This window comes from Dysidea avara, chromosome 1 (genome assembly GCF_963678975.1).
Source record: "Dysidea avara chromosome 1, odDysAvar1.4, whole genome shotgun sequence".
In the NCBI taxonomy this organism is placed as follows: Eukaryota; Metazoa; Porifera; class Demospongiae; order Dictyoceratida; family Dysideidae; genus Dysidea; species Dysidea avara.
This window is the reverse complement of record NC_089272.1, coordinates 64,358,876-64,386,173: the sequence shown is the minus strand read 5'-3', so window position 1 is coordinate 64,386,173 and position 27,298 is coordinate 64,358,876. Positions and strand designations below refer to the sequence as shown.

General features: G+C 37.6%; 1 protein-coding gene across 3 annotated transcripts in view; it reads right to left on the bottom strand.

Annotated features, from left to right (window-relative positions):
* LOC136241025 (contactin-6-like) overlaps positions 1-27,298 on the bottom strand; it is a 118,144-nt gene that overhangs the window by 74,865 nt on the left and 15,981 nt on the right. For 2 of the 3 annotated variants that reach the window (XM_066032215.1, XM_066032210.1), the window contains 7 exons: positions 26,960-27,259; positions 25,540-25,671; positions 24,398-24,577; positions 14,146-14,277; positions 12,335-12,356; positions 9,354-9,546; positions 6,874-7,262 (listed from right to left, as the gene is read on the bottom strand). In XM_066032215.1, coding sequence (XP_065888287.1) covers positions 7,194-7,262; positions 9,354-9,546; positions 12,335-12,356; positions 14,146-14,277; positions 24,398-24,577; positions 25,540-25,671; positions 26,960-27,259 — 1,028 coding nt within the window. In that variant the 3' untranslated portion in view covers positions 6,874-7,193. Of the gene's footprint in view, positions 1-6,873; positions 7,263-9,353; positions 9,547-12,334; positions 12,357-14,145; positions 14,278-24,397; positions 24,578-25,539; positions 25,672-26,959; positions 27,260-27,298 lie in introns of those variants that run through there. The other variant, XM_066032217.1, reaches the window with a different exon arrangement.

The following is a 27,298-nucleotide window of genomic DNA, read 5'->3' as shown; positions in this document are numbered from 1 at the left end:
ACCGAGAACACTATTGGTGAGCTCTCTGTGAAGTCCCAGCTCACTACACACCATTATCACAAAGCCATGGCCATTCAATGGCGCCAATCTCCCACTCGTGGCTTTGACAGGGTCGGAAGAAAGCTGCCACAGAAACCAGACTTGCCAGTCCTGAAGGAAGTACAGTGTGGAATGTGATAGTGTATTAGGCCAGCAATCCATTTCTGGTAAAAACGTAAGTTTGATTTTGTGTGCGTGGAAGCCTTGTTATGTGAAATCCGGTCACATTTAATATTAAGAGAGGCATCACGTGAGATCACGTGATCTAACAATACTACAGTTAGCTTGTTTGGCTGCCTCTTGCTACTCCTTGTGTTCCATGGGTTGGTAATAAAGTGTGGGCCTGTTTTCAAGCGTCAATTGGTAAGTTACACTTTATATGGGCTATAATGTATTCATGACATATTAAGAGAGGCATCACGTGAGATCACGTGATCTAACAATACTACAGTTAGCTTGTTTGGCTGCCTCTTGCTACTCCTCGTGTTCCATGGGTTGGTAATAAAGTGTGGGCCTGTTTTCAAGCGTCAATTGGTAAGTTACACTTTATATGGGCTAAAATGTATTCATGTGTGACTGAATTTGACAAAACCCGGCTTCGACGCACAAAACTTCGTTAGGAGATATGGCGATTTTAAGTAATCATTGTGTAATAACTTCCCAGTGCCTACAGCTGTGCAAACAAAATTTGCACCAAGTATGCATCTATTTACTAGCTATCACTGAGTGGGTGTATACATTTCTGATACCCAAAATTAGCCCTGTTTTGGGCAGCTTTTCTCGAGTGGGTAATAACATCACAGGTGATAGTAATAGGGTGGGAGGGTGGGGGTGGATGGTGGTCTTAATATACGGGTATAAAATGGAGTAAGAAGACGATTGGAATCCAGAGGCCAAGTTTGGGCTCTCCATGGCCCTCAAATCACTCCAAATTGACCGAGAACACTATTGGTGAGCTCTCTGTGAAGTCCCAGCTCACTACACACCATTATCACAAAGCCATGGCCATTCAATGGCGCCAATCTCCCACTCGTGGCTTTGACAGGGTCGGAAGAAAGCTGCCACAGAAACCAGACTTGCCAGTCCTGAAGGAAGTACAGTGTGGAATGTGATAGTGTATTAGGCCAGCAATCCATTTCTGGTAAAAACGTAAGTTTGATTTTGTGTGCGTGGAAGCCTTGTTATGTGAAATCCGGTCACATTTAATATTAAGAGAGGCATCACGTGAGATCACGTGATCTAACAATACTACAGTTAGCTTGTTTGGCTGCCTCTTGCTACTCCTTGTGTTCCATGGGTTGGTAATAAAGTGTGGGCCTGTTTTCAAGCGTCAATTGGTAAGTTACACTTTATATGGGCTATAATGTATTCATGACATATTAAGAGAGGCATCACGTGAGATCACGTGATCTAACAATACTACAGTTAGCTTGTTTGGCTGCCTCTTGCTACTCCTCGTGTTCCATGGGTTGGTAATAAAGTGTGGGCCTGTTTTCAAGCGTCAATTGGTAAGTTACACTTTATATGGGCTAAAATGTATTCATGTGTGACTGAATTTGACAAAACCCGGCTTCGACGCACAAAACTTCGTTAGGAGATATGGCGATTTTAAGTAATCATTGTGTAATAACTTCCCAGTGCCTACAGCTGTGCAAACAAAATTTGCACCAAGTATGCATCTATTTACTAGCTATCACTGAGTGGGTGTATACATTTCTGATACCCAAAATTAGCCCTGTTTTGGGCAGCTTTTCTCGAGTGGGTAATAACATCACAGGTGATAGTAATAGGGTGGGAGGGTGGGGGTGGATGGTGGTCTTAATATACGGGTATAAAATGGAGTAAGAAGACGATTGGAATCCAGAGGCCAAGTTTGGGCTCTCCATGGCCCTCAAATCACTCCAAATTGACCGAGAACACTATTGGTGAGCTCTCTGTGAAGTCCCAGCTCACTACACACCATTATCACAAAGCCATGGCCATTCAATGGCGCCAATCTCCCACTCGTGGCTTTGACAGGGTCGGAAGAAAGCTGCCACAGAAACCAGACTTGCCAGTCCTGAAGGAAGTACAGTGTGGAATGTGATAGTGTATTAGGCCAGCAATCCATTTCTGGTAAAAACGTAAGTTTGATTTTGTGTGCGTGGAAGCCTTGTTATGTGAAATCCGGTCACATTTAATATTAAGAGAGGCATCACGTGAGATCACGTGATCTAACAATACTACAGTTAGCTTGTTTGGCTGCCTCTTGCTACTCCTTGTGTTCCATGGGTTGGTAATAAAGTGTGGGCCTGTTTTCAAGCGTCAATTGGTAAGTTACACTTTATATGGGCTATAATGTATTCATGACATATTAAGAGAGGCATCACGTGAGATCACGTGATCTAACAATACTACAGTTAGCTTGTTTGGCTGCCTCTTGCTACTCCTCGTGTTCCATGGGTTGGTAATAAAGTGTGGGCCTGTTTTCAAGCGTCAATTGGTAAGTTACACTTTATATGGGCTAAAATGTATTCATGTGTGACTGAATTTGACAAAACCCGGCTTCGACGCACAAAACTTCGTTAGGAGATATGGCGATTTTAAGTAATCATTGTGTAATAACTTCCCAGTGCCTACAGCTGTGCAAACAAAATTTGCACCAAGTATGCATCTATTTACTAGCTATCACTGAGTGGGTGTATACATTTCTGATACCCAAAATTAGCCCTGTTTTGGGCAGCTTTTCTCGAGTGGGTAATAACATCACAGGTGATAGTAATAGGGTGGGAGGGTGGGGGTGGATGGTGGTCTTAATATACGGGTATAAAATGGAGTAAGAAGACGATTGGAATCCAGAGGCCAAGTTTGGGCTCTCCATGGCCCTCAAATCACTCCAAATTGACCGAGAACACTATTGGTGAGCTCTCTGTGAAGTCCCAGCTCACTACACACCATTATCACAAAGCCATGGCCATTCAATGGCGCCAATCTCCCACTCGTGGCTTTGACAGGGTCGGAAGAAAGCTGCCACAGAAACCAGACTTGCCAGTCCTGAAGGAAGTACAGTGTGGAATGTGATAGTGTATTAGGCCAGCAATCCATTTCTGGTAAAAACGTAAGTTTGATTTTGTGTGCGTGGAAGCCTTGTTATGTGAAATCCGGTCACATTTAATATTAAGAGAGGCATCACGTGAGATCACGTGATCTAACAATACTACAGTTAGCTTGTTTGGCTGCCTCTTGCTACTCCTTGTGTTCCATGGGTTGGTAATAAAGTGTGGGCCTGTTTTCAAGCGTCAATTGGTAAGTTACACTTTATATGGGCTATAATGTATTCATGACATATTAAGAGAGGCATCACGTGAGATCACGTGATCTAACAATACTACAGTTAGCTTGTTTGGCTGCCTCTTGCTACTCCTCGTGTTCCATGGGTTGGTAATAAAGTGTGGGCCTGTTTTCAAGCGTCAATTGGTAAGTTACACTTTATATGGGCTAAAATGTATTCATGTGTGACTGAATTTGACAAAACCCGGCTTCGACGCACAAAACTTCGTTAGGAGATATGGCGATTTTAAGTAATCATTGTGTAATAACTTCCCAGTGCCTACAGCTGTGCAAACAAAATTTGCACCAAGTATGCATCTATTTACTAGCTATCACTGAGTGGGTGTATACATTTCTGATACCCAAAATTAGCCCTGTTTTGGGCAGCTTTTCTCGAGTGGGTAATAACATCACAGGTGATAGTAATAGGGTGGGAGGGTGGGGGTGGATGGTGGTCTTAATATACGGGTATAAAATGGAGTAAGAAGACGATTGGAATCCAGAGGCCAAGTTTGGGCTCTCCATGGCCCTCAAATCACTCCAAATTGACCGAGAACACTATTGGTGAGCTCTCTGTGAAGTCCCAGCTCACTACACACCATTATCACAAAGCCATGGCCATTCAATGGCGCCAATCTCCCACTCGTGGCTTTGACAGGGTCGGAAGAAAGCTGCCACAGAAACCAGACTTGCCAGTCCTGAAGGAAGTACAGTGTGGAATGTGATAGTGTATTAGGCCAGCAATCCATTTCTGGTAAAAACGTAAGTTTGATTTTGTGTGCGTGGAAGCCTTGTTATGTGAAATCCGGTCACATTTAATATTAAGAGAGGCATCACGTGAGATCACGTGATCTAACAATACTACAGTTAGCTTGTTTGGCTGCCTCTTGCTACTCCTTGTGTTCCATGGGTTGGTAATAAAGTGTGGGCCTGTTTTCAAGCGTCAATTGGTAAGTTACACTTTATATGGGCTATAATGTATTCATGACATATTAAGAGAGGCATCACGTGAGATCACGTGATCTAACAATACTACAGTTAGCTTGTTTGGCTGCCTCTTGCTACTCCTCGTGTTCCATGGGTTGGTAATAAAGTGTGGGCCTGTTTTCAAGCGTCAATTGGTAAGTTACACTTTATATGGGCTAAAATGTATTCATGTGTGACTGAATTTGACAAAACCCGGCTTCGACGCACAAAACTTCGTTAGGAGATATGGCGATTTTAAGTAATCATTGTGTAATAACTTCCCAGTGCCTACAGCTGTGCAAACAAAATTTGCACCAAGTATGCATCTATTTACTAGCTATCACTGAGTGGGTGTATACATTTCTGATACCCAAAATTAGCCCTGTTTTGGGCAGCTTTTCTCGAGTGGGTAATAACATCACAGGTGATAGTAATAGGGTGGGAGGGTGGGGGTGGATGGTGGTCTTAATATACGGGTATAAAATGGAGTAAGAAGACGATTGGAATCCAGAGGCCAAGTTTGGGCTCTCCATGGCCCTCAAATCACTCCAAATTGACCGAGAACACTATTGGTGAGCTCTCTGTGAAGTCCCAGCTCACTACACACCATTATCACAAAGCCATGGCCATTCAATGGCGCCAATCTCCCACTCGTGGCTTTGACAGGGTCGGAAGAAAGCTGCCACAGAAACCAGACTTGCCAGTCCTGAAGGAAGTACAGTGTGGAATGTGATAGTGTATTAGGCCAGCAATCCATTTCTGGTAAAAACGTAAGTTTGATTTTGTGTGCGTGGAAGCCTTGTTATGTGAAATCCGGTCACATTTAATATTAAGAGAGGCATCACGTGAGATCACGTGATCTAACAATACTACAGTTAGCTTGTTTGGCTGCCTCTTGCTACTCCTTGTGTTCCATGGGTTGGTAATAAAGTGTGGGCCTGTTTTCAAGCGTCAATTGGTAAGTTACACTTTATATGGGCTATAATGTATTCATGACATATTAAGAGAGGCATCACGTGAGATCACGTGATCTAACAATACTACAGTTAGCTTGTTTGGCTGCCTCTTGCTACTCCTCGTGTTCCATGGGTTGGTAATAAAGTGTGGGCCTGTTTTCAAGCGTCAATTGGTAAGTTACACTTTATATGGGCTAAAATGTATTCATGTGTGACTGAATTTGACAAAACCCGGCTTCGACGCACAAAACTTCGTTAGGAGATATGGCGATTTTAAGTAATCATTGTGTAATAACTTCCCAGTGCCTACAGCTGTGCAAACAAAATTTGCACCAAGTATGCATCTATTTACTAGCTATCACTGAGTGGGTGTATACATTTCTGATACCCAAAATTAGCCCTGTTTTGGGCAGCTTTTCTCGAGTGGGTAATAACATCACAGGTGATAGTAATAGGGTGGGAGGGTGGGGGTGGATGGTGGTCTTAATATACGGGTATAAAATGGAGTAAGAAGACGATTGGAATCCAGAGGCCAAGTTTGGGCTCTCCATGGCCCTCAAATCACTCCAAATTGACCGAGAACACTATTGGTGAGCTCTCTGTGAAGTCCCAGCTCACTACACACCATTATCACAAAGCCATGGCCATTCAATGGCGCCAATCTCCCACTCGTGGCTTTGACAGGGTCGGAAGAAAGCTGCCACAGAAACCAGACTTGCCAGTCCTGAAGGAAGTACAGTGTGGAATGTGATAGTGTATTAGGCCAGCAATCCATTTCTGGTAAAAACGTAAGTTTGATTTTGTGTGCGTGGAAGCCTTGTTATGTGAAATCCGGTCACATATTTACATTAAGTTTTGTACTAGGTAATATAACAATGCTCCCAAATTATGTCCAGTCTAATTATATTTCATAACAGTATACTTCTATTGTTGACTGCTCTATTATAGTACATTGCTTAGTGCTGAATTATCAATATTCAATAATATTGGTGTGTAGCTCAATGTATAGAAGATCCAGCACCACAACCACACACATTACAACCTACAAGCTCAAACATTGTTGCCTCTGATGATACAGTATCCAACACTGATTACTAAAATGGTAAGCATATATGTGACCAGTTGCAGATTTACAAAAAGAGCCTTCCATATAGCTACACAACCCTTTTCCCAAATCCAACAATCTACAGAATAGGTGAAAGTTAATAATCATCACTCAAAATTTACCACCAAAGTGTGTGCAAAGAAGACCCTTTTTGCAAAGTTAGTCACATATAGTACGTGAAACCATTATATTATATTATACGTTATTAACTACTCCAGATCATCCCCAATTGATGACACTATAGTACCTTCAGGAGATGTGACAACACCACTAATCATGTTCACAAAATGACTATGTGTCTCTACAAGAGCAATGTAATATGATATACAGGAGAACTTTAAGCAATGGCCGCACACATAACTAGTTACTAACATCGTGACCACAACTAGCAGACAGTGCACACACGTTCATAACCACATCACACATCACTGTATGCAGCTACACTTAACACTGCATTCAATAACACACTTTGCTAGATAAACTACCTCACTCAGCATGTACAAGGGTATACCATAATATGTTCAGATACAATCATACATGTCACAGTATTAACTGTACAAAGTGTATGTATTCCTGCTAAATTATCATATTGTGTGTTGTGTATAATGTATTGGCACGTATGTGTGGTGTGTGTGTATATGGCAAATGTCTTATAATAGAAGTACAAAATACTTTCCTATAATAATAAATTTCCAATGGTAGCTAAAATATTATAGTCAATATAATAAAAGTTGCAAACTGCCACACTGTTGTGTATATCATTGATTTGATTGTGAAAATGTGTTGGTGAGCACCAATAAGGAGAATGTATGGTTACACTATACAAATTGTCCATCACTAGACAAAAAGTCGTCATATCTCGGTTGTTGCATTCCATCAATCATGTCCTATATAAAACAACACATTATTATAATTCTACTGTCCTGTTATAAGGACAGTGAGGCACTCAACCTAATTATGTGATCCTAAAACATGTTTACCATCATTCTAATTAATACACACTACCAATCACATTTGTAGACACTACAACAATTATACCACCTTCTAGACAGATGCTAACAGCATTGTGGAGTGAGCCCAAGAAGTGTCAATTGGCTATGTCAGTTGACAGTGTTTAAACTAGTTATGGTAGACAAGCTAAAGCTGAATGCTGTATTTCATCTTGAGACCACTCTTAAAGTGCTACATTTCTTGTACAACACAAGCAAGATGATTGTATAGAGGGCTGTCTTCTACAATCTCAGGTAAAGAATATGTGTGAACCAATTCAAACTTCATGGAATAGTGTTGAAATCTATGATCTTCAATAAATCCACAATAAGTACCCGTATACATTTTTTTCTAGTGTTTAGTTTCCTTTTTCCTGCACTGTTTAATATAGCCCAGGGTTTGAGTAAAACAAACAAAAACAATAAATTTCTTTTGAGTAACTTGCCAACAGACCCTTGCGACTACACAGCTGAGTGCTTAGCTTTTGGTACAGCACAAAATACGTCAATGTAACTAACTTTAATTAATCCCCGCTTGTTTATTTGTACTTGGACAAGGTACCATTTCCACACAGGCATTTTTGTCTTAGTTTTTGTTGCATACATTAATTTGTCAGTTTTGCAAATAAAATTGTAATAGCTACTTAGGAATTACCTTTAAAACCTTTGCCATCTAGACCTACTTTAAGAAATAGAGATTTCAGATAGACAAGTGCCATTGGAAACATGTGGTTACATGTGTAATTTGCCAGTGATGGAGTAAAATATTTTGTTGCAGAACTTTTTCTTACAGAGCCCTGTTCAAATACTCTAATAGAACATACATATTAGACAAAATACTCTAATAGAGCAGTCATTTCTACTGTTTGGATATCCTAGTGTTAGAATAATAAAGGCTGATATAATTGAGGGAGTACTGTAATTTGTTACTCCTAAGTACAATGATGCATCAAATCTGTACCGTACATATACACACACACAAAAGCAAAAAAGCGAAGCAACTAGCACGATCAGCCTACCCAGTGAGCCAGCACTGCAACACCTGTGTGCTACTTGGGTGCTAGGGGAAACACACACACACACACACACACACACACACACACACACACACACACACACACACACACACACACACACACACACACTCAAAAGTAAAGCCTTCAGCTGCGGTTACGTCTACTCAGTGCACCAGCACTGGGACACCAGTGTGCTGCTCAGGTGCTAGAAGTTAGCGCAGGAAAATCTTCCTGGAGCAAGACTAGTAACCCACAGGAGGCTGTACCATGTCCCACAGGTGAAAGTGTAAGCACCTGAAGTCCCACTTGGAACTTCACCCAATGTGTGAGCCATGGACAGTTGGAATTTGCTTCCCGAGTTAATACCAGGTACCAATTGATGTTACAGCTGGGTGGGCTGTTTCCCCATTTGTGACCAAGTCCCCATTTAAACAGCTGGGTAGACTGGAGCAATGTGAGTAAAGATTCTTGCTCAAGGAAACAACAACACCAATTTGGCATAACCAAGCATTGAACTGGGAACCTTTCAATTACTGGGCTGATGCTCTAGCTATAAAACTGCTCAAATGCAACATCGTCTCACGAGAGTGCAAGCAATTAAAAAAACTCACTAATTAAAATGTATGGCACTCATTTTACTCATGAGCATTCATACCATTTCGTTCAGGATGAATACTCGTGAGCGAAACAGGTGCCACGCCTGTTAATTAGCAAGTTTTTTTAAAAGCACTTCACAAAGACTTTGACATTGAGCAGTACTGTACTTGGCTATGCTGCCTCACACAGATGCACACACAGAGACACACACTACACTACACTACACTACACTACACTACACTACACTACACTACACTACACTACACTACACTACACTACACTACACAGACTACATCCAATTACACACTTGGCTAGTAAGGGCACTTGCAGGATTATAGTTATACATGTGAGCTTTAGAAAAGTCAGTGTTCAAAACCTTTTGCATCTCCATCATACTGCCACCATATGGTACAGGAGTACGTGCAGTTACAGAAGATGGGTACCCTGGTGTGGGCTTGTATTCTGGTGGCCTCATGGGCGTTGGGGCAGGTAAACTTTCATACTGTGGATTATAGGTTTGATCATCATCATCTTCATCCCTCCCACGAGGACCACCACTGTAGGGAACACTGAGAAGAAAAGATATACATAACTGCATGTAAGTATGTGTGTGCGTGTGTGTGTAGTGTGTGTGTGTGTGTGTGTGTGTGTGTGTGTGTGTGTGTGTGTGTGTGTGTGTGTGTGTGTGTGTGTGTGTGTGTGCTAGAGCTGGGAGATAATTTAGACAAAAGGATTATCAGGATACCTGAATTACCTATCATAATTAAGATAACGATTATACTTGTTGAGATAATAATAAATCTCCGTAATCTATTGTATATCAACCACACAACTTGTGGAGAGGTGTTAAATTAGTTGCAGTAGTGATAAAATGTTGAGATAATTGAGAACTACATGATGGCAAGCCAACAAATACGTATGTACACTGCATACTAAGCATCAGTGTAATGACATTACTCCATTATCAATATAATATAGATCATTGAGATAAAATGATTGTCACTTATTGAGATATCTGTTTTACTATTATTGCACAGCCCTAATGTATGCATATACAGTAGTCCCTCGATTATCTGGCCATTGATTAACCGAACTTTCGGTTATCCGAACTGTAGCGATGACTGCTCTATTAGAGTATTTTATATAATAAGGTGTGCGTTCTATTAGAGTAATTGAGCAAGGTTCTGTATATACGTAAATGAATGGGCTTTGATTATCCAAACTTTTCGATTATCCGAACACACCCAGGGCCTAACGAGTTCGGATAATTGAGGGACCACTGTATGTACATACATACGTTGTATATAAAATAATGAAGCAATCAAATTGTAAGTATTTATTGCATATGTATCAGGAAAAATAGCACTGTAGTTATAACAGGAGACAGTCACATTAAGATGTGTACGTGATCATGAGTTGCAAGTGCATTACTGGTACAAATGTGCTTATTGCATAAGATGATTTGGCTTAAAATTGTGATTGGTATTTTAGTAGATAATTTTTGAGCACCCAACATTCCATTCAAGCCATTTCTACACATTTTGTAGAAAACAAGGAATTAATGCAGTGTGTAAATACTTAAAATTTTCAATTGTGGGTTTTAGTTCAATTGCTTTTATTTGAACAGTTAAGTAGAGTTCTAGAATATTATTTTGTATCAAACAGAAATACTAAAGATATGTGCATAGGAACAAAAGAAGGATGTAAACTTTGAGCAATTTAATTGTGTGTACTATAAAGAAATAGGTACAGTTAATCCTTAACTGTTACAAACAGATTTAACCGGTTTGACACTATACAAGGTGCTCCCAGTACAAATTCTGATGCATTTCCACTTCTAGTATGTGTTCTATAGTATGATGCGCTTACCCTCAAATGGGCATGCCCAGAGGCTCCATTTCTGGGATAACCGGATCCTTCACACACTATTGCGGGCTTGTAATGCAATACCGTAAAGTTTTAAAAGATGAGTTCAATGAATCCTTGAGTTGATAGTCATGTTTTGAAGTTTACTGGATACGCTACAACAGCCAAGGTTGACTGTCAGCCTTTTTCAGAAGTGTGCCGTGATTCACTTGTGTGCATATGCATACATGATACAAGATTCGAAGAAACCAGCCAAAGAAATGATTGCTCAGTAAGGATACTGTTTAGAATAGTTGTATGGATTGTAATACTTACTTGTAGCAACTCTCTTTATAACTGACAACTTATTTTAGCTGCTTTTGCTGTATTTTTCAGTTTTGTTACTTGTAATCACTTTGTGGTTTTATTTACGTATACAAAAACAAACTAATCCAGGTCCATAGTCTATAGTGATTAGAGGTATGGTAACTACCGTATAGCTGGTAATTTTCGAAAGGTTTTTATTTTCAGGTATTTCAAAGAGGCCCTTCTCTTCGAAAATAAATTCCCACGTCCGGTTGTTCTTTGAAAATAAATGCCCACAAGTGAAAGCAACAATCCAACTTTTGGTGATTTGCTTGTGTGTTCCTCGAGTTTTGAGCTCAGTATTACTGATGATAATGGGTAAACTGTATCATTACTGTGCCAATAACCAGAAACAGTGATCCAGAATGGGAATTGATGCAGTCTGCTCTAGAATCTATGTGAGCCAGTGAATTCACTCCACTCCAAACTCCTGGCTCAGTCTTCTCTCCAGTGCACAGGGATGGGGGTTATTCCATCAGTAAGTCAGTTTTTGGCAAACATTCACACATCTTCAGTTCATTTGAAATCCATCCAGACTTCGAAATAGACACTCTTTGAAATTAAACTCCTTCGAAATTCAGATTTTGCTTCTTGTGCAAAATTTTCTGTTTCGAAAATAACCTGCTATACGGTAAGTAGTATGGTATACAGTTAAGCTTGTATTTTGTATAGCACGTTTTGCTGCAGACTGTATGGTCCCCTAGAGGTGAAAGGGATTTATTAATTAATTAAGTATATAATTTTCAGAATACAAAATTCACATAGCAGGCTGTGAGTGTGCTTGGTTTAAATGTGGAAACCAAGAAAAGGTGAATTATCTCATATTATTTTACTAACAAATTGCCATTATTATCATTAAATGTTACTGGTATTGACATCATTGTAGTCATACCTTTGATTTACAGTTTCTTTAAACCCAAAGACCCATTTTTATAGCTTCCTGTATCGCATACATTATCATGATAATCTTCACAGTTACCATAATAAAGTGTTACAATCAGTACAAGTAGTGATATGCAACAATTACAACTTTGACTAAAATGTGACCGTATCCCACTTGTTTTGATTTTTTTGGAAGTGGCAGATTGAAATGTGCATACTTGTAGTATTACAGCATATTTTGTATGATGACACAACACGACTTACTTTTGCGAGACTCCATATTTCTCTGTAGGTAAACAAATAAACAAGCCAATTATTATATTAATAATATACTACTACACATTGTGTACACACATTGTGTATTTTGTACAGCAAAACAACACAAAGGATTGCTTTCTCACATTGACTAAGTATGTAGGAAAGTGCCTCTATCTGTTGTTTGCAAGTACGTATCAAGTATCTGTATTGCTGTGACCATCTCATCAAAATTTTGCATAGTTTACACAATTTCTGTTTTTTACTTTTTATCCTAATTGCTTTGGTACTATCTACAGTGTCAAAATACAGAATAGTACTTAGAATAAGCCGATGTCAGTTTCTACACTATTTAGAGCCCCTCAGACAATGTGGGTGTAACTACTCACAATTAATTTCTTGGCCTCAGTAGTTACGTTTGTGGGTAGCCTAGCCCACATTGTCCTTGGGTCTCTAGAAACCCTGTCAGCTCTTTCTAACTAATACTTTGAAATTTCCCTTAGACGAAGCAAGCAAAGAGCAAAAATACGTATGCATGGAAACTGTTATTGTTAGCATCAAGCTTCACCTGGCTGTTCATGGTGTCCACACCATGACATTGGTGTATCAAGTAGCTACTACGCTTAGATACATGCTAAACTGGTTGTCCATAAAGTAACCTAACAAATGGCAAACTGTGAATAGTGTTACCATTTGAGTTTATTGTGTCAGCACAAGTAAGTATTATTGATCTGTTCGTATTATTGATCTGTTCACTGTACTGCAATACTCTAAGTGATTATAAAACATTACTTCTAGTCTATTCTAGCAAGTTAACTTTTTGTGATTATGTAACACTCACAAAGTAGTTTAAATAGGACTAGTAAACACAGGAAGAGGAGCCTCTATGGGTATGACCATTTCACTATAGGCAAACTACCTTTAGAAATGCACAGAAACATCGATGGCAAGTCTAGTATACATTCTACGTGTAAGTTATATTTCCTGGTGTCACATGGAGCCTGTGAATGGATTAATCCTTAAACCTGTAGCCATTTTAAAAACAAAAGCATGATAATCCAGAAAACTGGATTATACACATGCCTTTTAAACGAACTCCTAAAGTACAAGAACTGTTAAAGCTATCTAAAAACTACAAACACCATGTTAGTCACTGTTAAATTTTGGTGTAAAATAGTGCCATCGTTAGTCGCATCCTTCCATCCCAGAACTTCACTCTGTGCCTTTAAAGTACAAAATAAACTATCTCTTCGTCTTCTTCCTTTGCATATTGATACAAAAAAGCTATAACTCTGCCATCTTTGTCAAATAAACTTTCTCTAGACATCATTTTGCTCCTCGCATGATGGTGATTCAGTTGATATACAGATATCATGTGTTTGATAAAATAACCCACTAACAATATGGACATGAAAGGAAACAAAATGATTCAATGCTTCATAGCGGGTGAGTTCATTGTTGTTTGTTGAAGTTAATAATTATACTGTTACAAAAGGTAGGCCTTCCCAAGTAAGAAAATCTCTATTTCTAAGAGATTTGAGAAATGCGCATCATGAGATATGCTTGTATGTAAAATGATAACCATGTATGTAAAATGGCAAAAGTATTGTGTGTTTTTAATTTTTGTTTTATCAAATCCAGTTTTCTGGATTATGCGGGTTCAAGGGTTAATCTGTTTACACATTTCATCACTTTACTGCAGTGTATTTAAACTGTATTTACATACATGTTACACACCTTAGCAGTACTATCAGTTAAATTAAAATTATAAAGGAATTTGTTTCATCTTTGTAAGAGTATGCAGAAATAAGTTCACTTACTGGATGTGATCCTGTATCTCACAAGAAATATGATCAATATCACTATAACAAACAATATTGTTGCTCCTCCAACTGCCGCCACAATTATGGCCCACAATGGAAAATCTTCATCATCATTACCTTCACTTGGTTCTGTTATGGACGGTATAGAAACGTAGAGCAAAACACATAATACTACCATAGTGCAATTAGGTCATTACTTGACTACTATAGCATCAGACAACTGAACTGAACACTTTTCTTAAGAAATTTACATGTTACATCGCTATGTTCATTTGGGTAAGATCATTAAAAAGTCAAATATACTTGGGTACTGGAATGTAAGTTTTCTAAGTAAGAATAAAACTATGTAGATCCAAACTTTGTGAAATTGACCTTTGACTTGAAACATTAAAAACGTATAAGTATCATTTGGTGAGATATTGCTTATAATCATGTCTACTCAAGCAGCATAACAATTAGTCAGGTTCACTATGTCAAAAAATACACCTTCATTCAAAGTTTATGGGGATTAGCAAACCTATACATTTTTGGAAAGCTTAGAGCATGAGGAATCTGAAAATCAATGTTTACATTTGCTCAGATTCCTGCAAGGTCAGCACTTTTTTAATTTCAAAGTGACAGCTAAAATAACAAATTCTAATACATCAAGTTTAATTTTGACATAAATGCTTGAAAAATGGACTCAATAAATTCTCTGGTGACATTTTTACACCTTTATTCATTAGAGGTGACCATTATCAATCAATGGCTTAATAGCTCTAGATGGTAACTTGAATGCACGATGTGTGTGTTTGCCTTGCCAGGGCTCCAGCTGCCTTAAAGCTTCTTTGTACCCCTGCATGCACCTAGGCCCCTTATTTGTTCCTGTACAGATGTCTTAAACCATAAGACGTATAAATCAATCAATTAATCTATGTGCAGTTTATGTTCAACGAAAAAATTGTTGGTGTCTTCTTTGATTGACTTCCCATAGCTACTTCAATTAATCTTTATGAAAACAAACTAGTTATGTATATTGATCACCAATTCTATAAGAAGAATATAAGAAAAATTGGGAATTTTAGACCAGAGTAGGGATCAACTAGAATATAGTGCACCAATAAAAAGTAATGCAACAAGCTTAAATTTGAGTTGGTATATTATGACAGCAAATTACTGTAACAAAAGAAGTGAATATTCCTTCTGTGCATTTCAATTATGGAAACTCAACAGTATATTTACTTCTTTTGTTACAGTAATTTGCTATCATAAATTACCAACTCAAGTTTATTTCAATACTTTTTATTGGCACACCATATTTTAGTTGATCCCTACTCTAGTTTAAAATTCTAACTTTTTTTCTTATACTATAGAAGAAATTTTAAGCAGACTAAAGACTATACCTATGCATATCTTAGGTTTAAGATAATTAGTACAATTGTGACCAGATCTGCAAGAACCCCACATGTTAGCACATTTTACGAATTTTATTGTATTACATTTTCCCTATCTAGCATAAGTGACCTATTATTGAACATTAAAATCATGTAATGACTTTGGAAGTTCACAATATTATTCCGCATACTCATAAGTTGTTTATATGGAGAATTCCAGTAGTGTAGCCTATTCTTAATGAGCTTTCCATCCTCTAGAGTTTATGTGTGGATATCACAGCAGTCTTGATACTTGTCACTACTGACGATGAAATGAAGAAATACAACACAGGAATCTCCGTGAAAGAAGTACAACTCGATGGTGACTTTGGCAGCAGAATAGGCCAACTGTTAATCATTTTCCTGAGAGAAAGATGTATCCACAAAGACTGTACAGAAGGGGCTGTTGTAAACAAGGATGATAAGACTGTGTTATTGTTCGTAATGTGCTGACTTTTTACTGTACGCATTTAATACTAAACGATTCACCATTGTAACTCACAAGTGCATGCTTGTATCAAAACTATACTTCAGTTACAGTATCATGGTACTTCAGTTAACACGTTGATATAATAATTAAGATCGTATAAGAGTGTATAGATTGCACTGAGGTCACCAGAGTAGAAAAGGTGCGATAATTGATCAACGGAAGTTAACAGGTGTTCGATAATTTGTATTTTATGGAGTGCAGAAATCTGCTCATAACACGGATACTAATCGGATACTATTGCTCAAGCTTACGTGAGGTATTCTATGAGAAAGGCGCTACCTCCTGGTGAAAATTCGAGGTTGATACTGCTTTCCTGGAGATATTTATGTATAAACCTTGTTTGATAATTGGTCACTTACACTAGATAGCCAAAGGAATAGTCATGAAACCAAGAACTTTCAAAGTTACAGTTGCAAAAACAGAAATATCAATTTGTACTATGGCAATACAGAAAAGAAACTACAGGCGCTTATTCAAACGGTCATAACTTTTTAATGCAGTCCTCTCTACACCAATGGGTTCTCTATGAACAGGCGGATTCATTGCCGGGTAAGTTTTTGTCTTCCAGGCCCCTCCCATGACCAGGGTGAAGGCAAAAATGTAAGGAAAATGTTAACAAACCATTTGTCCAACACAACGCAGACTAATGCCCATATCATTTGTCTTCTTGGGAGTACTGACATGAAACAAAAGATTTTAAAACTCCACTTGCTTTTGAAATCATAATGCTATCAAGGTTTTTGCCATAATCGCCTTCCCTCATCATGAAACAAGAGCTCAAAAATATTACTGCTTTTTTTCAATTTTGCAAATATTTTACTCATTGAATTTGTTGCTAAAATTAGGCTTGCACTAAATGTGGGATTCTTGCTGATCCAGTCACAATTATCTTAAGGAGCACCTTGAAAAGTTAAGCGTGTGGTTTGATAATTGTTAGAATGTGTTGAGGCCATTGAAATAATTGATCAGTTCTTTTACATTTCAAAATTTGCAATATGCACTAATTCCTCTGTACATAAACAATCTACACTGATTTCTCCATTTAGTCAGATTCACTATGTAATTTTGTTCAAATTTTATGGGGATTAGCAAACTATATATTTTCAGAAAGCTTAGAGCATGGAGAATCTGAAAATCATAGTTTACATTTGCACAGATTCCTGCAAGGCCAGCATTTTTAAATTTCAAAATGGCAGCCAATAAAGTAAGAAATTCCTGATATACCAATTTTAATTTGACATATAACTTCATTAATGAACTCAACAAATTCTCTGGTGACATTTTTACATCTCTGTTCACTAGAGGTGACATAGTTAATCATGAAAAATTAAAAGTTTTAACAAATGGAATAGAAGAGCGTCCATTATGCTGCAATAACTCAGGAATAAATTTTAGCAAAAAGAATTGTGGAATATTCCAGATTAATTGGATGAGGTATATGTATAAATGGTGCAAAGTATTAGTTTGGCTTCCACAGAAACAGTTCAAGCCTAAAAACAGCAGAAAAGATTGAGTTCTCTAATAGAGCAGTCACTTACTTTGATAAAAGTCAACTTTGAGTCCATATTTCTAATGTAGCAGTCACTTTTGTGAAAGTCCTAGCTAGTGTACTTATGTTGGGCATAAATTTCAAGAGATTAGCTAATTTTTTTTCTAGGTTTGAAAAAATGATTGGAATTTACATAAAATATTCTCCCCTGAAAGGTAATTTTGTTAATTAACAATTGGCAACTATGATTTCACCCTGACTGGTTCCAAGAGCACTTTTGTCAGTTGGTGGTATGCATTGACATAGTCAGGTTAACTATATATGTCAAAGATAACTTTGTTCAAAATTTATGGGCCTACATAAAGCTCGGAGCATAAAGCTTGGAGAATGTACGGAGATCAGTGAAAATCAATGCTTACATTTACTGTATACAGATGCCTGCATGGTAGGCAATGAGCAGTTTGAAAATAGCAGTCTATATTGTATGGTGCAAATGTCTTCATAATATATCAGCCTCTCATTGACAGTGAATATAGCAACAAACACCATTTCTATGTTCTCACACCCATATAGAATCCATTACTTAATGGCCTCTAAAGTGCTAAGAAACCTAAAAGCAATTTATTTAGCAGATAGTTATTGTATGAAACAAAGTGAATAAGTGAATTATTAACGTTGAGAAGTAGGGTATAGCTACATATGAAGACATCATGGCTATGCACGTATGTACGTACATATATACATAACAATCATCAGCAATGTCACTGTTGTCATTTTCAATGCATCATACAGTATTATACTGTATATTAGGGATCATGCAGAATTCAGCTTTTCCAGTTCAAAATATCACCCTAAAACCAGTCTCAATTTCCCTTCGTGACAGCTTGGCAGCATTGGTTAGACACAGCCAAGCCCCAAAATGTCAACTCCAAATTCTTCCAACAAGTTTCTACAGCATTTAAACTTTTCTATTCAATAAGGTTTTATGCTGACTGACTTACTGACTGATGCTCCCTGCCAAGCATAACTTGACATACAGGTTTGATTTGGGCAACATACGATATATACATGCATCATGGACTTGCCTTTGTCCTCCTTTGTGTTCCAGTTCTCTTCACTGACAATGCAAGGTGTCAATTCATGCTATATTATGTCGTGATACGGCTTCCCCATGGCTGTATTTTCCATAAGCAATATGGTTACTTGTTGAGATGCTTCTCATGCTGTTCTTTGTTTGCAATGTTGAGTAATGGGCAAAGCATACTGTAGATGAAAATGAAGTGTCATGGCTACCTCCCTTTAGCTACATAACTGATAGTTGGGTCATGTGTCCAGACATATGGCTTGTCAGGTGCCTGTCCTCCTTTTGATGTAACATATGTGTGGGTCCACCAGTCATAATTATGTTATAAAAACAGTAAACAAATAAGTAGAAAGTTGGATTAAGGATCAAAAAAGTAAAGAAACAAGAGAATAGCTAAACAGTAAGAGAGGTTGCCTATATACTGCAGATTAAATGCCCACTAGTACATCTACAGTATATAGGCAATCTCTTGTGTCACTACTGTTTAGCTATTCAATTGTTTCTTTACCTTTTTGATCCTTAATCCAACTTTATACTTAAAGCAGTTACTTGTAGGCCAGTCATTAAAAATGTCTTGGCTAGATGTGCCAAATGTCCTTTGCTTTTTTTTGGATAAGAATCAGTTCATCGACAATGGCAATCTTTGGATTATTTGAATATTATTATTATTAAAGCTTTACAGTGGCCAGCACTGAATATGTCTGATATACAATCATTCTGTCACTGGAAAGCAAATTTTCATTGGATTTACAGTGGATACTAATTTTCAAGATTGTGTATATATCAATTTTAACTTGTTGGTGCAAGTTTATCTGGTGCAAAAAAATTGCACTTAGTGATCAGCATGAGTTCACTCTTGCCAATTGTTATTTTAAAATGAAAACTTCCCTTTTAGGGGAGAATATCTATTAAGCAAATTCCAACTACTGTCTTTGAAAATGAAAATTCTTTCAAAAGTATCTGGTAATAATTATGCTAAACATGCATAAGCACATTAGCAAAAAAATAGGCTCAAAATTGACTGCTTTACTAGATTACGTGACTGCTCTATTAGAGTATCTAAATTTCAGGCTTGAACTGTTTTATTAGAAGTCAAATTAAACATTGCACCAGTTACACTTTGCACCAGTTACACTTTGCACCAGTTATACTCCAGATATTCATTAACTTTTTCACTGTAAACTATTCCTGTATTCAGTATTGCAGCATACAATGGGCGTTCTTCTATTCCCTTTGCAAAAACTTTCAATTATTCATGGTTCAAGCTGCCAGAATTGCAATATCGGCCTGCTCATACAGAAGTTTCAATGCTCGCTCCTCAGAACTGTGGGATCTGTTAAACTAAATTAATTCTAATGATTGATGTATGTGTGTAAGCAACCAATCTCAATTGTACAAAGCTGGGCATACAGTACAATAATTACTTTAGGATTAAGGAAGAAAATCCATCCCTCCTGGAGGAGACTGAGTGTGGCCCCGACTAGACATTGGGTGACCTGCAGTTCGATTCCTGGGGTTGGAGGGATTTTTTTCCTTACTTTAGCCCCTTTTCTGTTACACCTTTTCAGCTCTATAAGTCACTAAGTCTAAGTCCTTGAAATTAGGTTAGGTAATCCTAAGGCTGCAGCACATGTTGCAGCAGACCTTCAGTGCTGGTCACTGTAAAGCATTAATACAATAATACAATACAATACAGTCCAGTACATCAGTGTTCATAGAATGAAATACCTTAGTATACAAAGAACTTACACAGCAAAGCGGTACATTAAGAAACGAAAGCGATTAAACCGTGCCAACTATAATCAGTACGTCCCTGTTCTACTTTGCTAAGACACTAATTATCTATGCTATTCTCATCAAAGTTTCTCAGAACTGGCATGGAATTCTCCGGGGATGGCAAATGATGAAAATAATTAGAATATTAAGATGTTGAGGTAACAAGAATTTGTTGCTGGCACCTGATCTAGTATTAGTAGCATTGAAAATGATGTAGTTATTGATGTTGAACTGATTAGTTTGTAACTTGATGGATTTGATAGCAAACAGTGTGTCCTGTAATTCAAATATGTACATTAAAGAAAGGAGCCTCAGATTTATCAAACGGTCTTTATAACAACTGGCAGGGGCGTAGGAGGGGGGTTCCAAGGGGTTCAGGAACCCCGCCTGTAAAATTTAGACTTCTGCAAGCAGGACCCTAACACACCATTTAGCGTGGCAGGACAAAAAGAGTGAGTAATGGCACAGCACAATTGATAAAGCTTGCATTTATCTCTCAGAGAAGGATTCACAGAGGTAGCATGAGCCCTCTTCAAAACTTGTTAAAAAGATAGATATACCCTAATACAGCAGCCAGGTATATACTCTCATAGAACAGTCAGGTATACTCTATGCATGTAAATATCCATATCCATATGAAGTTTTCCAGGCATTCTAACATTAAATGCAAAACTGAGCGGGACCTTATCCTGCTGTTACAGTAGTTTTGGTGTGCAGTATTTAAAGATATAGAACTCCAGTAATTTATCACTTGTAATTTATCACTTGTAATTTATCACTTGTGTTGTGCAAAATGAATTCATGCTATGCATATTTGCATAGTTAAAATGTTTTGATTGTATGCCATGACATTTGTATCAGTGGATTTATGGTTCCTATACCAGTGAGATAACTATCACTTACAGATTACTATAATGTGTTTCTATGTCATATCATCTGTTATGTTGTCTGTTTCCACTAGGTAGTTTTATCTAGTACTAGCTTCATCCCAGGGGCACTTATATGCATTATAATTAATGTACTTTTTGCTTAAATATAGCAATTTGCTGAGTTTTAATTCAGTAATTAAAATGTTGAAAGTCTCTCAGCAGCTGGGGGCTGTGCCCCCAGACCCCTGCTTCTGGTAACTCAATACTGTTGCTGGAACCCCCAAAAATTCTGGCTACTAGCCCCTGACTGGTGTAATCATTCAAGATGTGTTGGGTGGCACAACGTTGAATTCCTTCAAAGTTTACAATGTCTTTCATTAGGACATACTGTTTAGTTAAGATTTTTATATAAACAATATGAAAATAATTATTGGATTTGTTCTATAACTCTTAAACCTGCAAAGAACTTTAGGGGAATGCGTGTTTACACATGCAACATCAGCACTCATGGTGATGATAGGTGGAATAACTTAATTCTTATAGTCTAAAACAACACATTGTTCAAAAGTCAATGTTAAATGAACACTGTAACTACAGCAGCTTACTTGTTATGAAGCGCTGAACAACAGAGAGTCACATCTCCGTGTTTTGAAATTCTTGCCACATCTTTAATTTCGATTGTGAGTTTACTGACGTGAGTCATATATGGCTTGATAGAAACCTTTATGGCGAAATGAACGGAACTTGATAGGAACAACCACCGTATGAATCATTTTATAAAGGTATGTAAAGGGTCTGTGTGTGTCCTTGCCAAAAAGTTATTTATAGACAATTAGGCACCACAAATATTTTAGTACATGCTCCCTTGTCTGGATTACTTTGATTAGTTATCAAGATGGCTACTATTATCAGTTTAGCTTTCCTGTGGTGTAGTTCTATATTGTTAAAGTGTAATAGCTACCATTTTCAGAAGAGATATCTGGGTAAACACAAATAACAGTATTTACATGAGCAGTTGTATGGCTTCTCGTAACTTAGCGCTTTAATGGAACAGTTTAGAGAGGCTTTCTATTTGTTGTAGTGAGCAAAATGGCTTTTCATTGCTGCAAGTAATGATACTCATATTTGCCATGTAAACTATCAGCAGCAATATTGGTTCTCTGAGCATTTGTGCCAACTACCGATATGGTATAAATTGTCATATCGGCAACCAATCCGAGCTAATATTTTTTGGGACTTTAACTTAAAAACAGAAAAAAAACGTTTGGATAATTCTGAGCTTGAACCCACCACCTTTTCTCAATACACCAGCAGAGACAATTATAATTTTTTCAAATCTCAGTGAAAATGTCAGGCAACCTAAATCATTACCTGACATTGATATGTTACTCAATTCGTTGGAAATCCTTACGATACATTGATAGAATAGAGTGACTCAACCTATAATAATACAATCATTGTTGTCTAATTGATTGACAATGCTTCACTATAAAATCCTCTAACTTCCTTCTATTTTGGTCTGACATTTTGTCAGGCAGGTTCCACTATGGTTGGCCATGCATGATATTTGCCTGACAAATGGCCTATGTCAGGCAGTAATAATTGACTCTGTCACCAGATTCCTAACCACTGTGCTACCGCTGCTAGCTGCCAGTTCCCTAAATTTTTGACTACTTTAAAACAAGACAATAATTAATAGTGATCTAGCCTATAACAAGAAAGATAGCTAAAACCAAACCCTAATCCTAACTTTGGACTACTAGAATCATGAGAATTGGTTCTGGGTAGTAGAGGGTGCATTAGCGCCCTCTCCTATCCATGGAACCTCTTCTCTTTAATTTTATAAAAATAATAAAAGTGGGCCCAAAAAAAATTGGCCTGATCTGATCACCGATCCGATTATTGGTGCATCTCTAACTTTCAAAAGCATCCATCCTATGGCTACGTAATTTGTGTCATGTAACAAGGATTAAAATGATATCATGGGTTTTTCCCTAACGCTAAACAGTGAGGCCAAAACTAGCCAACAACCAATAAACCAAGCCAGTGTAGGCTGATAGCCTGACTGCACTGGCTGACCAGTCAACCCAACCAGTAAGAGCAAAACCACTGGATTTGATTTATAGACAACCTTGAAGATTTCGATGATGATTGCTTATGGTCAGCAACGGCAAACATTCTTACTACGTTTTGTTCAAATAAACGGATGAGTCCTAGGAATATCATGGAAATATGCTTATTAAAGTACCACAATCAAAAACTTTTAGTATTGAGAAGACAGACTAGACTCACAAAACGACTAATGAAGACACAGCACAGTGCAACACAGGCGAAACACAGGCGCAATGCCTATTCTACCGATGATTACACTACTCTGTGAGTTTCTAATTGTTTTGTGTGTCTTGTGTGTACCTCCAGTTGACAGTTCTCTATACCAGATAAGCACTGCCTTTTGCTCATGCTATACAGGAAATATAGCACTCGAAGAGTGGTCTCAAGACGAAATATAGTACTCAGCTTCGTCTCATGCTATATTTGTCTCTCGCCCACTCTTTTTGTGCTATGTTTCCTGTATAGCACTCGCAGCAGTGCTTTATCTGGTATATATATGCTGATCAGATCGGTATAATTGGTATCAGTTTGTTTAGGTATAGATTGATCGGATATCAGTACAACTGAAAAATCCTTATTGGTACACCTCTATTGAAAGTTACAGCGCTTTGTGCAAGGCACGTGTATTTAAGGCAGTTTTCTGGCCTATGCAGGCGTAAGGGTTAAGGCATGCATAACTTTGTTATGCAAATGAAATTTCAGCAGCAAATAGAGCCGTCTGGTTATTCAAAATTGGTCCCACATTTTAATTATTTGCATATTCTCCGTATTTCACCAGACAAAGACCTTGAGGATACTTACTTTCATCACCCTAGTAAGCATAATTATCATTGCATGCACAATCCGGTTTAGAGAGTGAATGGTTCTCGTATGCGCCTGGTCAAAAAATTCCTCCCAAGTCTGTGAACTAAGTTTGGCTTTATGTGTTCGTAAATCAATCAAAAGAGACCCTAAACTAAATGTCAGCCAGAAGATTCGACCCAGTTTTCACCCTTGAATTCTACACAGTACACATACCTTCAACTTCCAAGACAATGGAGGTTTCTCTAGTTCCAGCACTGTTAAAGACTACACACACATAAGTACCTGAATCATTCCTCATTAACATAGAAAACTCAAGGAAACTATCCGTATTAGTATTAGTACGAAATTCTCCCATTTGAATATGGCCTTGCTCCATTGGATTAGTACGAACTCCTGTATGATAGCAATAAGTACAGGAACAACATAACACGGTGTATTTACTAGGGATTTCACAATAGTCATGACATATACGTACAATAATTTTTTCAATGTGACAAATTCACATAATCAAACAAATTTTATGCAATCTACTTTAACATGCTATAAAACTGAGCACTAAGAAGAAAAGTTGTATGTATAAATAAAGACACAGTTACAAAATCCACATTATTTTTTTTCTCTAGAAGCTTTTGTTGAAGTGCACTAGACATAATTCTGTTTAACTTAGTAGATTTTAAGTAGTTATGTTATACATTGTAGTATGGTGTGTGGGCAGATCAAAGGCTGTCATTATCAAATGGTACGGTCATACCATTTAAGTAGGGATCCTGGTGAAATTTTCGTGCGCTGCCCAAAATTCTGCCTTTAAAATCATCTTAGAGATATCTTATGAGACGAAGATCACCTTTACGGAATAGTACTAGTCCATATAATACATAAACCAGCATTAAATACAACAAAACACTTACAGGTGGTTGGCTGCCTGACAACAGTCACAAGCCTAGAGGCCAAACGAAGCAGTGCACGGCCACCATTTTACGCCACAATAATAAATACACCAGTGTGATGTGCCTTTTGGGGTTCCGACGAGTGTGTGCCCTCTGCACCTTGTCTTTTTTTTATCTTCAATCAGGCTGCTTGTCTTCTTCTTCGTCCAACCATATTATCTATGACAATACAGTGGTAGTTAGTTGCACATGAATATGCAAGCACATGATGTGCATTCACACTAAATACCGGTATGTGTATCATTGTTTATTCAGTCCACATATTGGACTGGTTCCCATTCAAACATGTAAATGACATGTGGTGGTTATTCATTGCTGAGTACTACAGTGATGTAATAGTCTTTGTTACACAAGTGCACATGGTGACCTGTAACATTTTTATGATGTTATGGTATCCCTCGTACTTACCATTCTTATCCTCTTTAAACCACATATATGAAGGCGGAGGATCACCTCTACCAGAACATGTAATTCTCACACTTGTACCAACATTTATTAGTTGGTCTAATGTTGTTTGATCTATACTGGCCACTGGAAAAGCTGTGGTGGTAAAATGACAACAATGACCACAATGACCACACTGCACGAAGTTTCAATGTATGTCATGTATGCAGCACAAAATTGTCAAAATGTACATTATTATTATCATGGACTATAATACCGTGCTTTATTTTTGTGCAAAAATTTTTCATGATAAAATTTGTGTAAAATTATTTTCGCATGATTTATGTGAAAGACTGTTCTATTATGTGTCTTCGTGGCAGCCGTTCTACTGCTGGTCAGCCCCAGAGAGAACTGACAGACTTCTCTCTGGCGGTGTGTGAGGGAAAGCTCCCTTTGTCTGATTGAACTGTTTATGTGTACATTTTAATAACAAAAAAATAAAAATTTAAAAATTGTTTTCAATGCATTTTTTTTTTAAAATGACTGTTCTATTACAGTAGTTCGATCTTGTATAAAATTTTCGTGCAAGAAATTTTCGTACAAACTTTGCATACAAAAATTATTTACAAGCAAATTATGGTAGTGGTTCATTCACTTCACTGCCTTTGTTTCCTGATCAAATTTAAAACAAAAACAAAAAAACTTTACAGAAGTACGTACCACTATTATAAATTGCAAAACTAAATTTTTGGTCTGCTTGTCTTCTTGCAAAGACTACAGGTTAAACAATGCAACATACAAATACTGCTTTAGGCAATAATTAATGTTCACACATGACAAGTGCTTTTTTGGTTCCAACAATTAACCACTGACTCTTTGCAATTCACCTTTCATACAAAATAGTCCCACAAACATTAATAGCTAAAAGTGTCATCTTAGTCAGGACCTGCAAACAAACTAAGTGACATTTCTGATTCGTTGAACATTTGTGACCAGCTAAGTGAAAACTTGTCATATACATACCAAAATACACTGGGTAAAAGTATACATGCTATATAATGAATTAAGCAACTCTTAATCACTTTGGTACACAGTGAATACAAGCCTCAAATCAATACAACTTATGTATGCACCATCAGATTTGTCTAAAGTAAGAATATGTTATCTACAATATGACCATGGAAATACTATTAGATACGTACGTACAGTGAAACCAGTGTATTATAGAGTAGAGACTAAACAAAAATGTCCCTGATCAACTGATATGCTAGTGGGACCATTATGAAGTGCACAGGTGTCCTCATATTTTTAAGTGTGTACAGCCAACCCTGATGACAAAATACCACAAATCTTTGTATAATTGTTTACAAGTAGCTAAAAACTTTGTAACACATAAGGTATTAGTTTTCAATACTTCCTTGCCATATCAAAAGGTCAGACTTACCACACACAGAAAACGTGTCTGCAGTGGTAGCAGTTCTTTCCATTCCATTAACCATGTTAGAAGCAGTACAACCGTATCTATCAGCATCATCATTATTGACATTGTTTATTATTAGGATGTTATCCATCACTGTGTATTTACTGTCAGTTGTTATAGTTACCCTGTCATCATTACCACCACTCCTAAACCATTGAATAGTTGGTGTGGGTACTCCAGTAACTAAACAAGTCAAGTCGGTATTCTCATTTCTAATGATACAACTTTCACCAACACCCTTCACTTCTGTAACTGCAACTGGTACTGTGGGGATCACATGATACAAGTAATGACATCATGTGA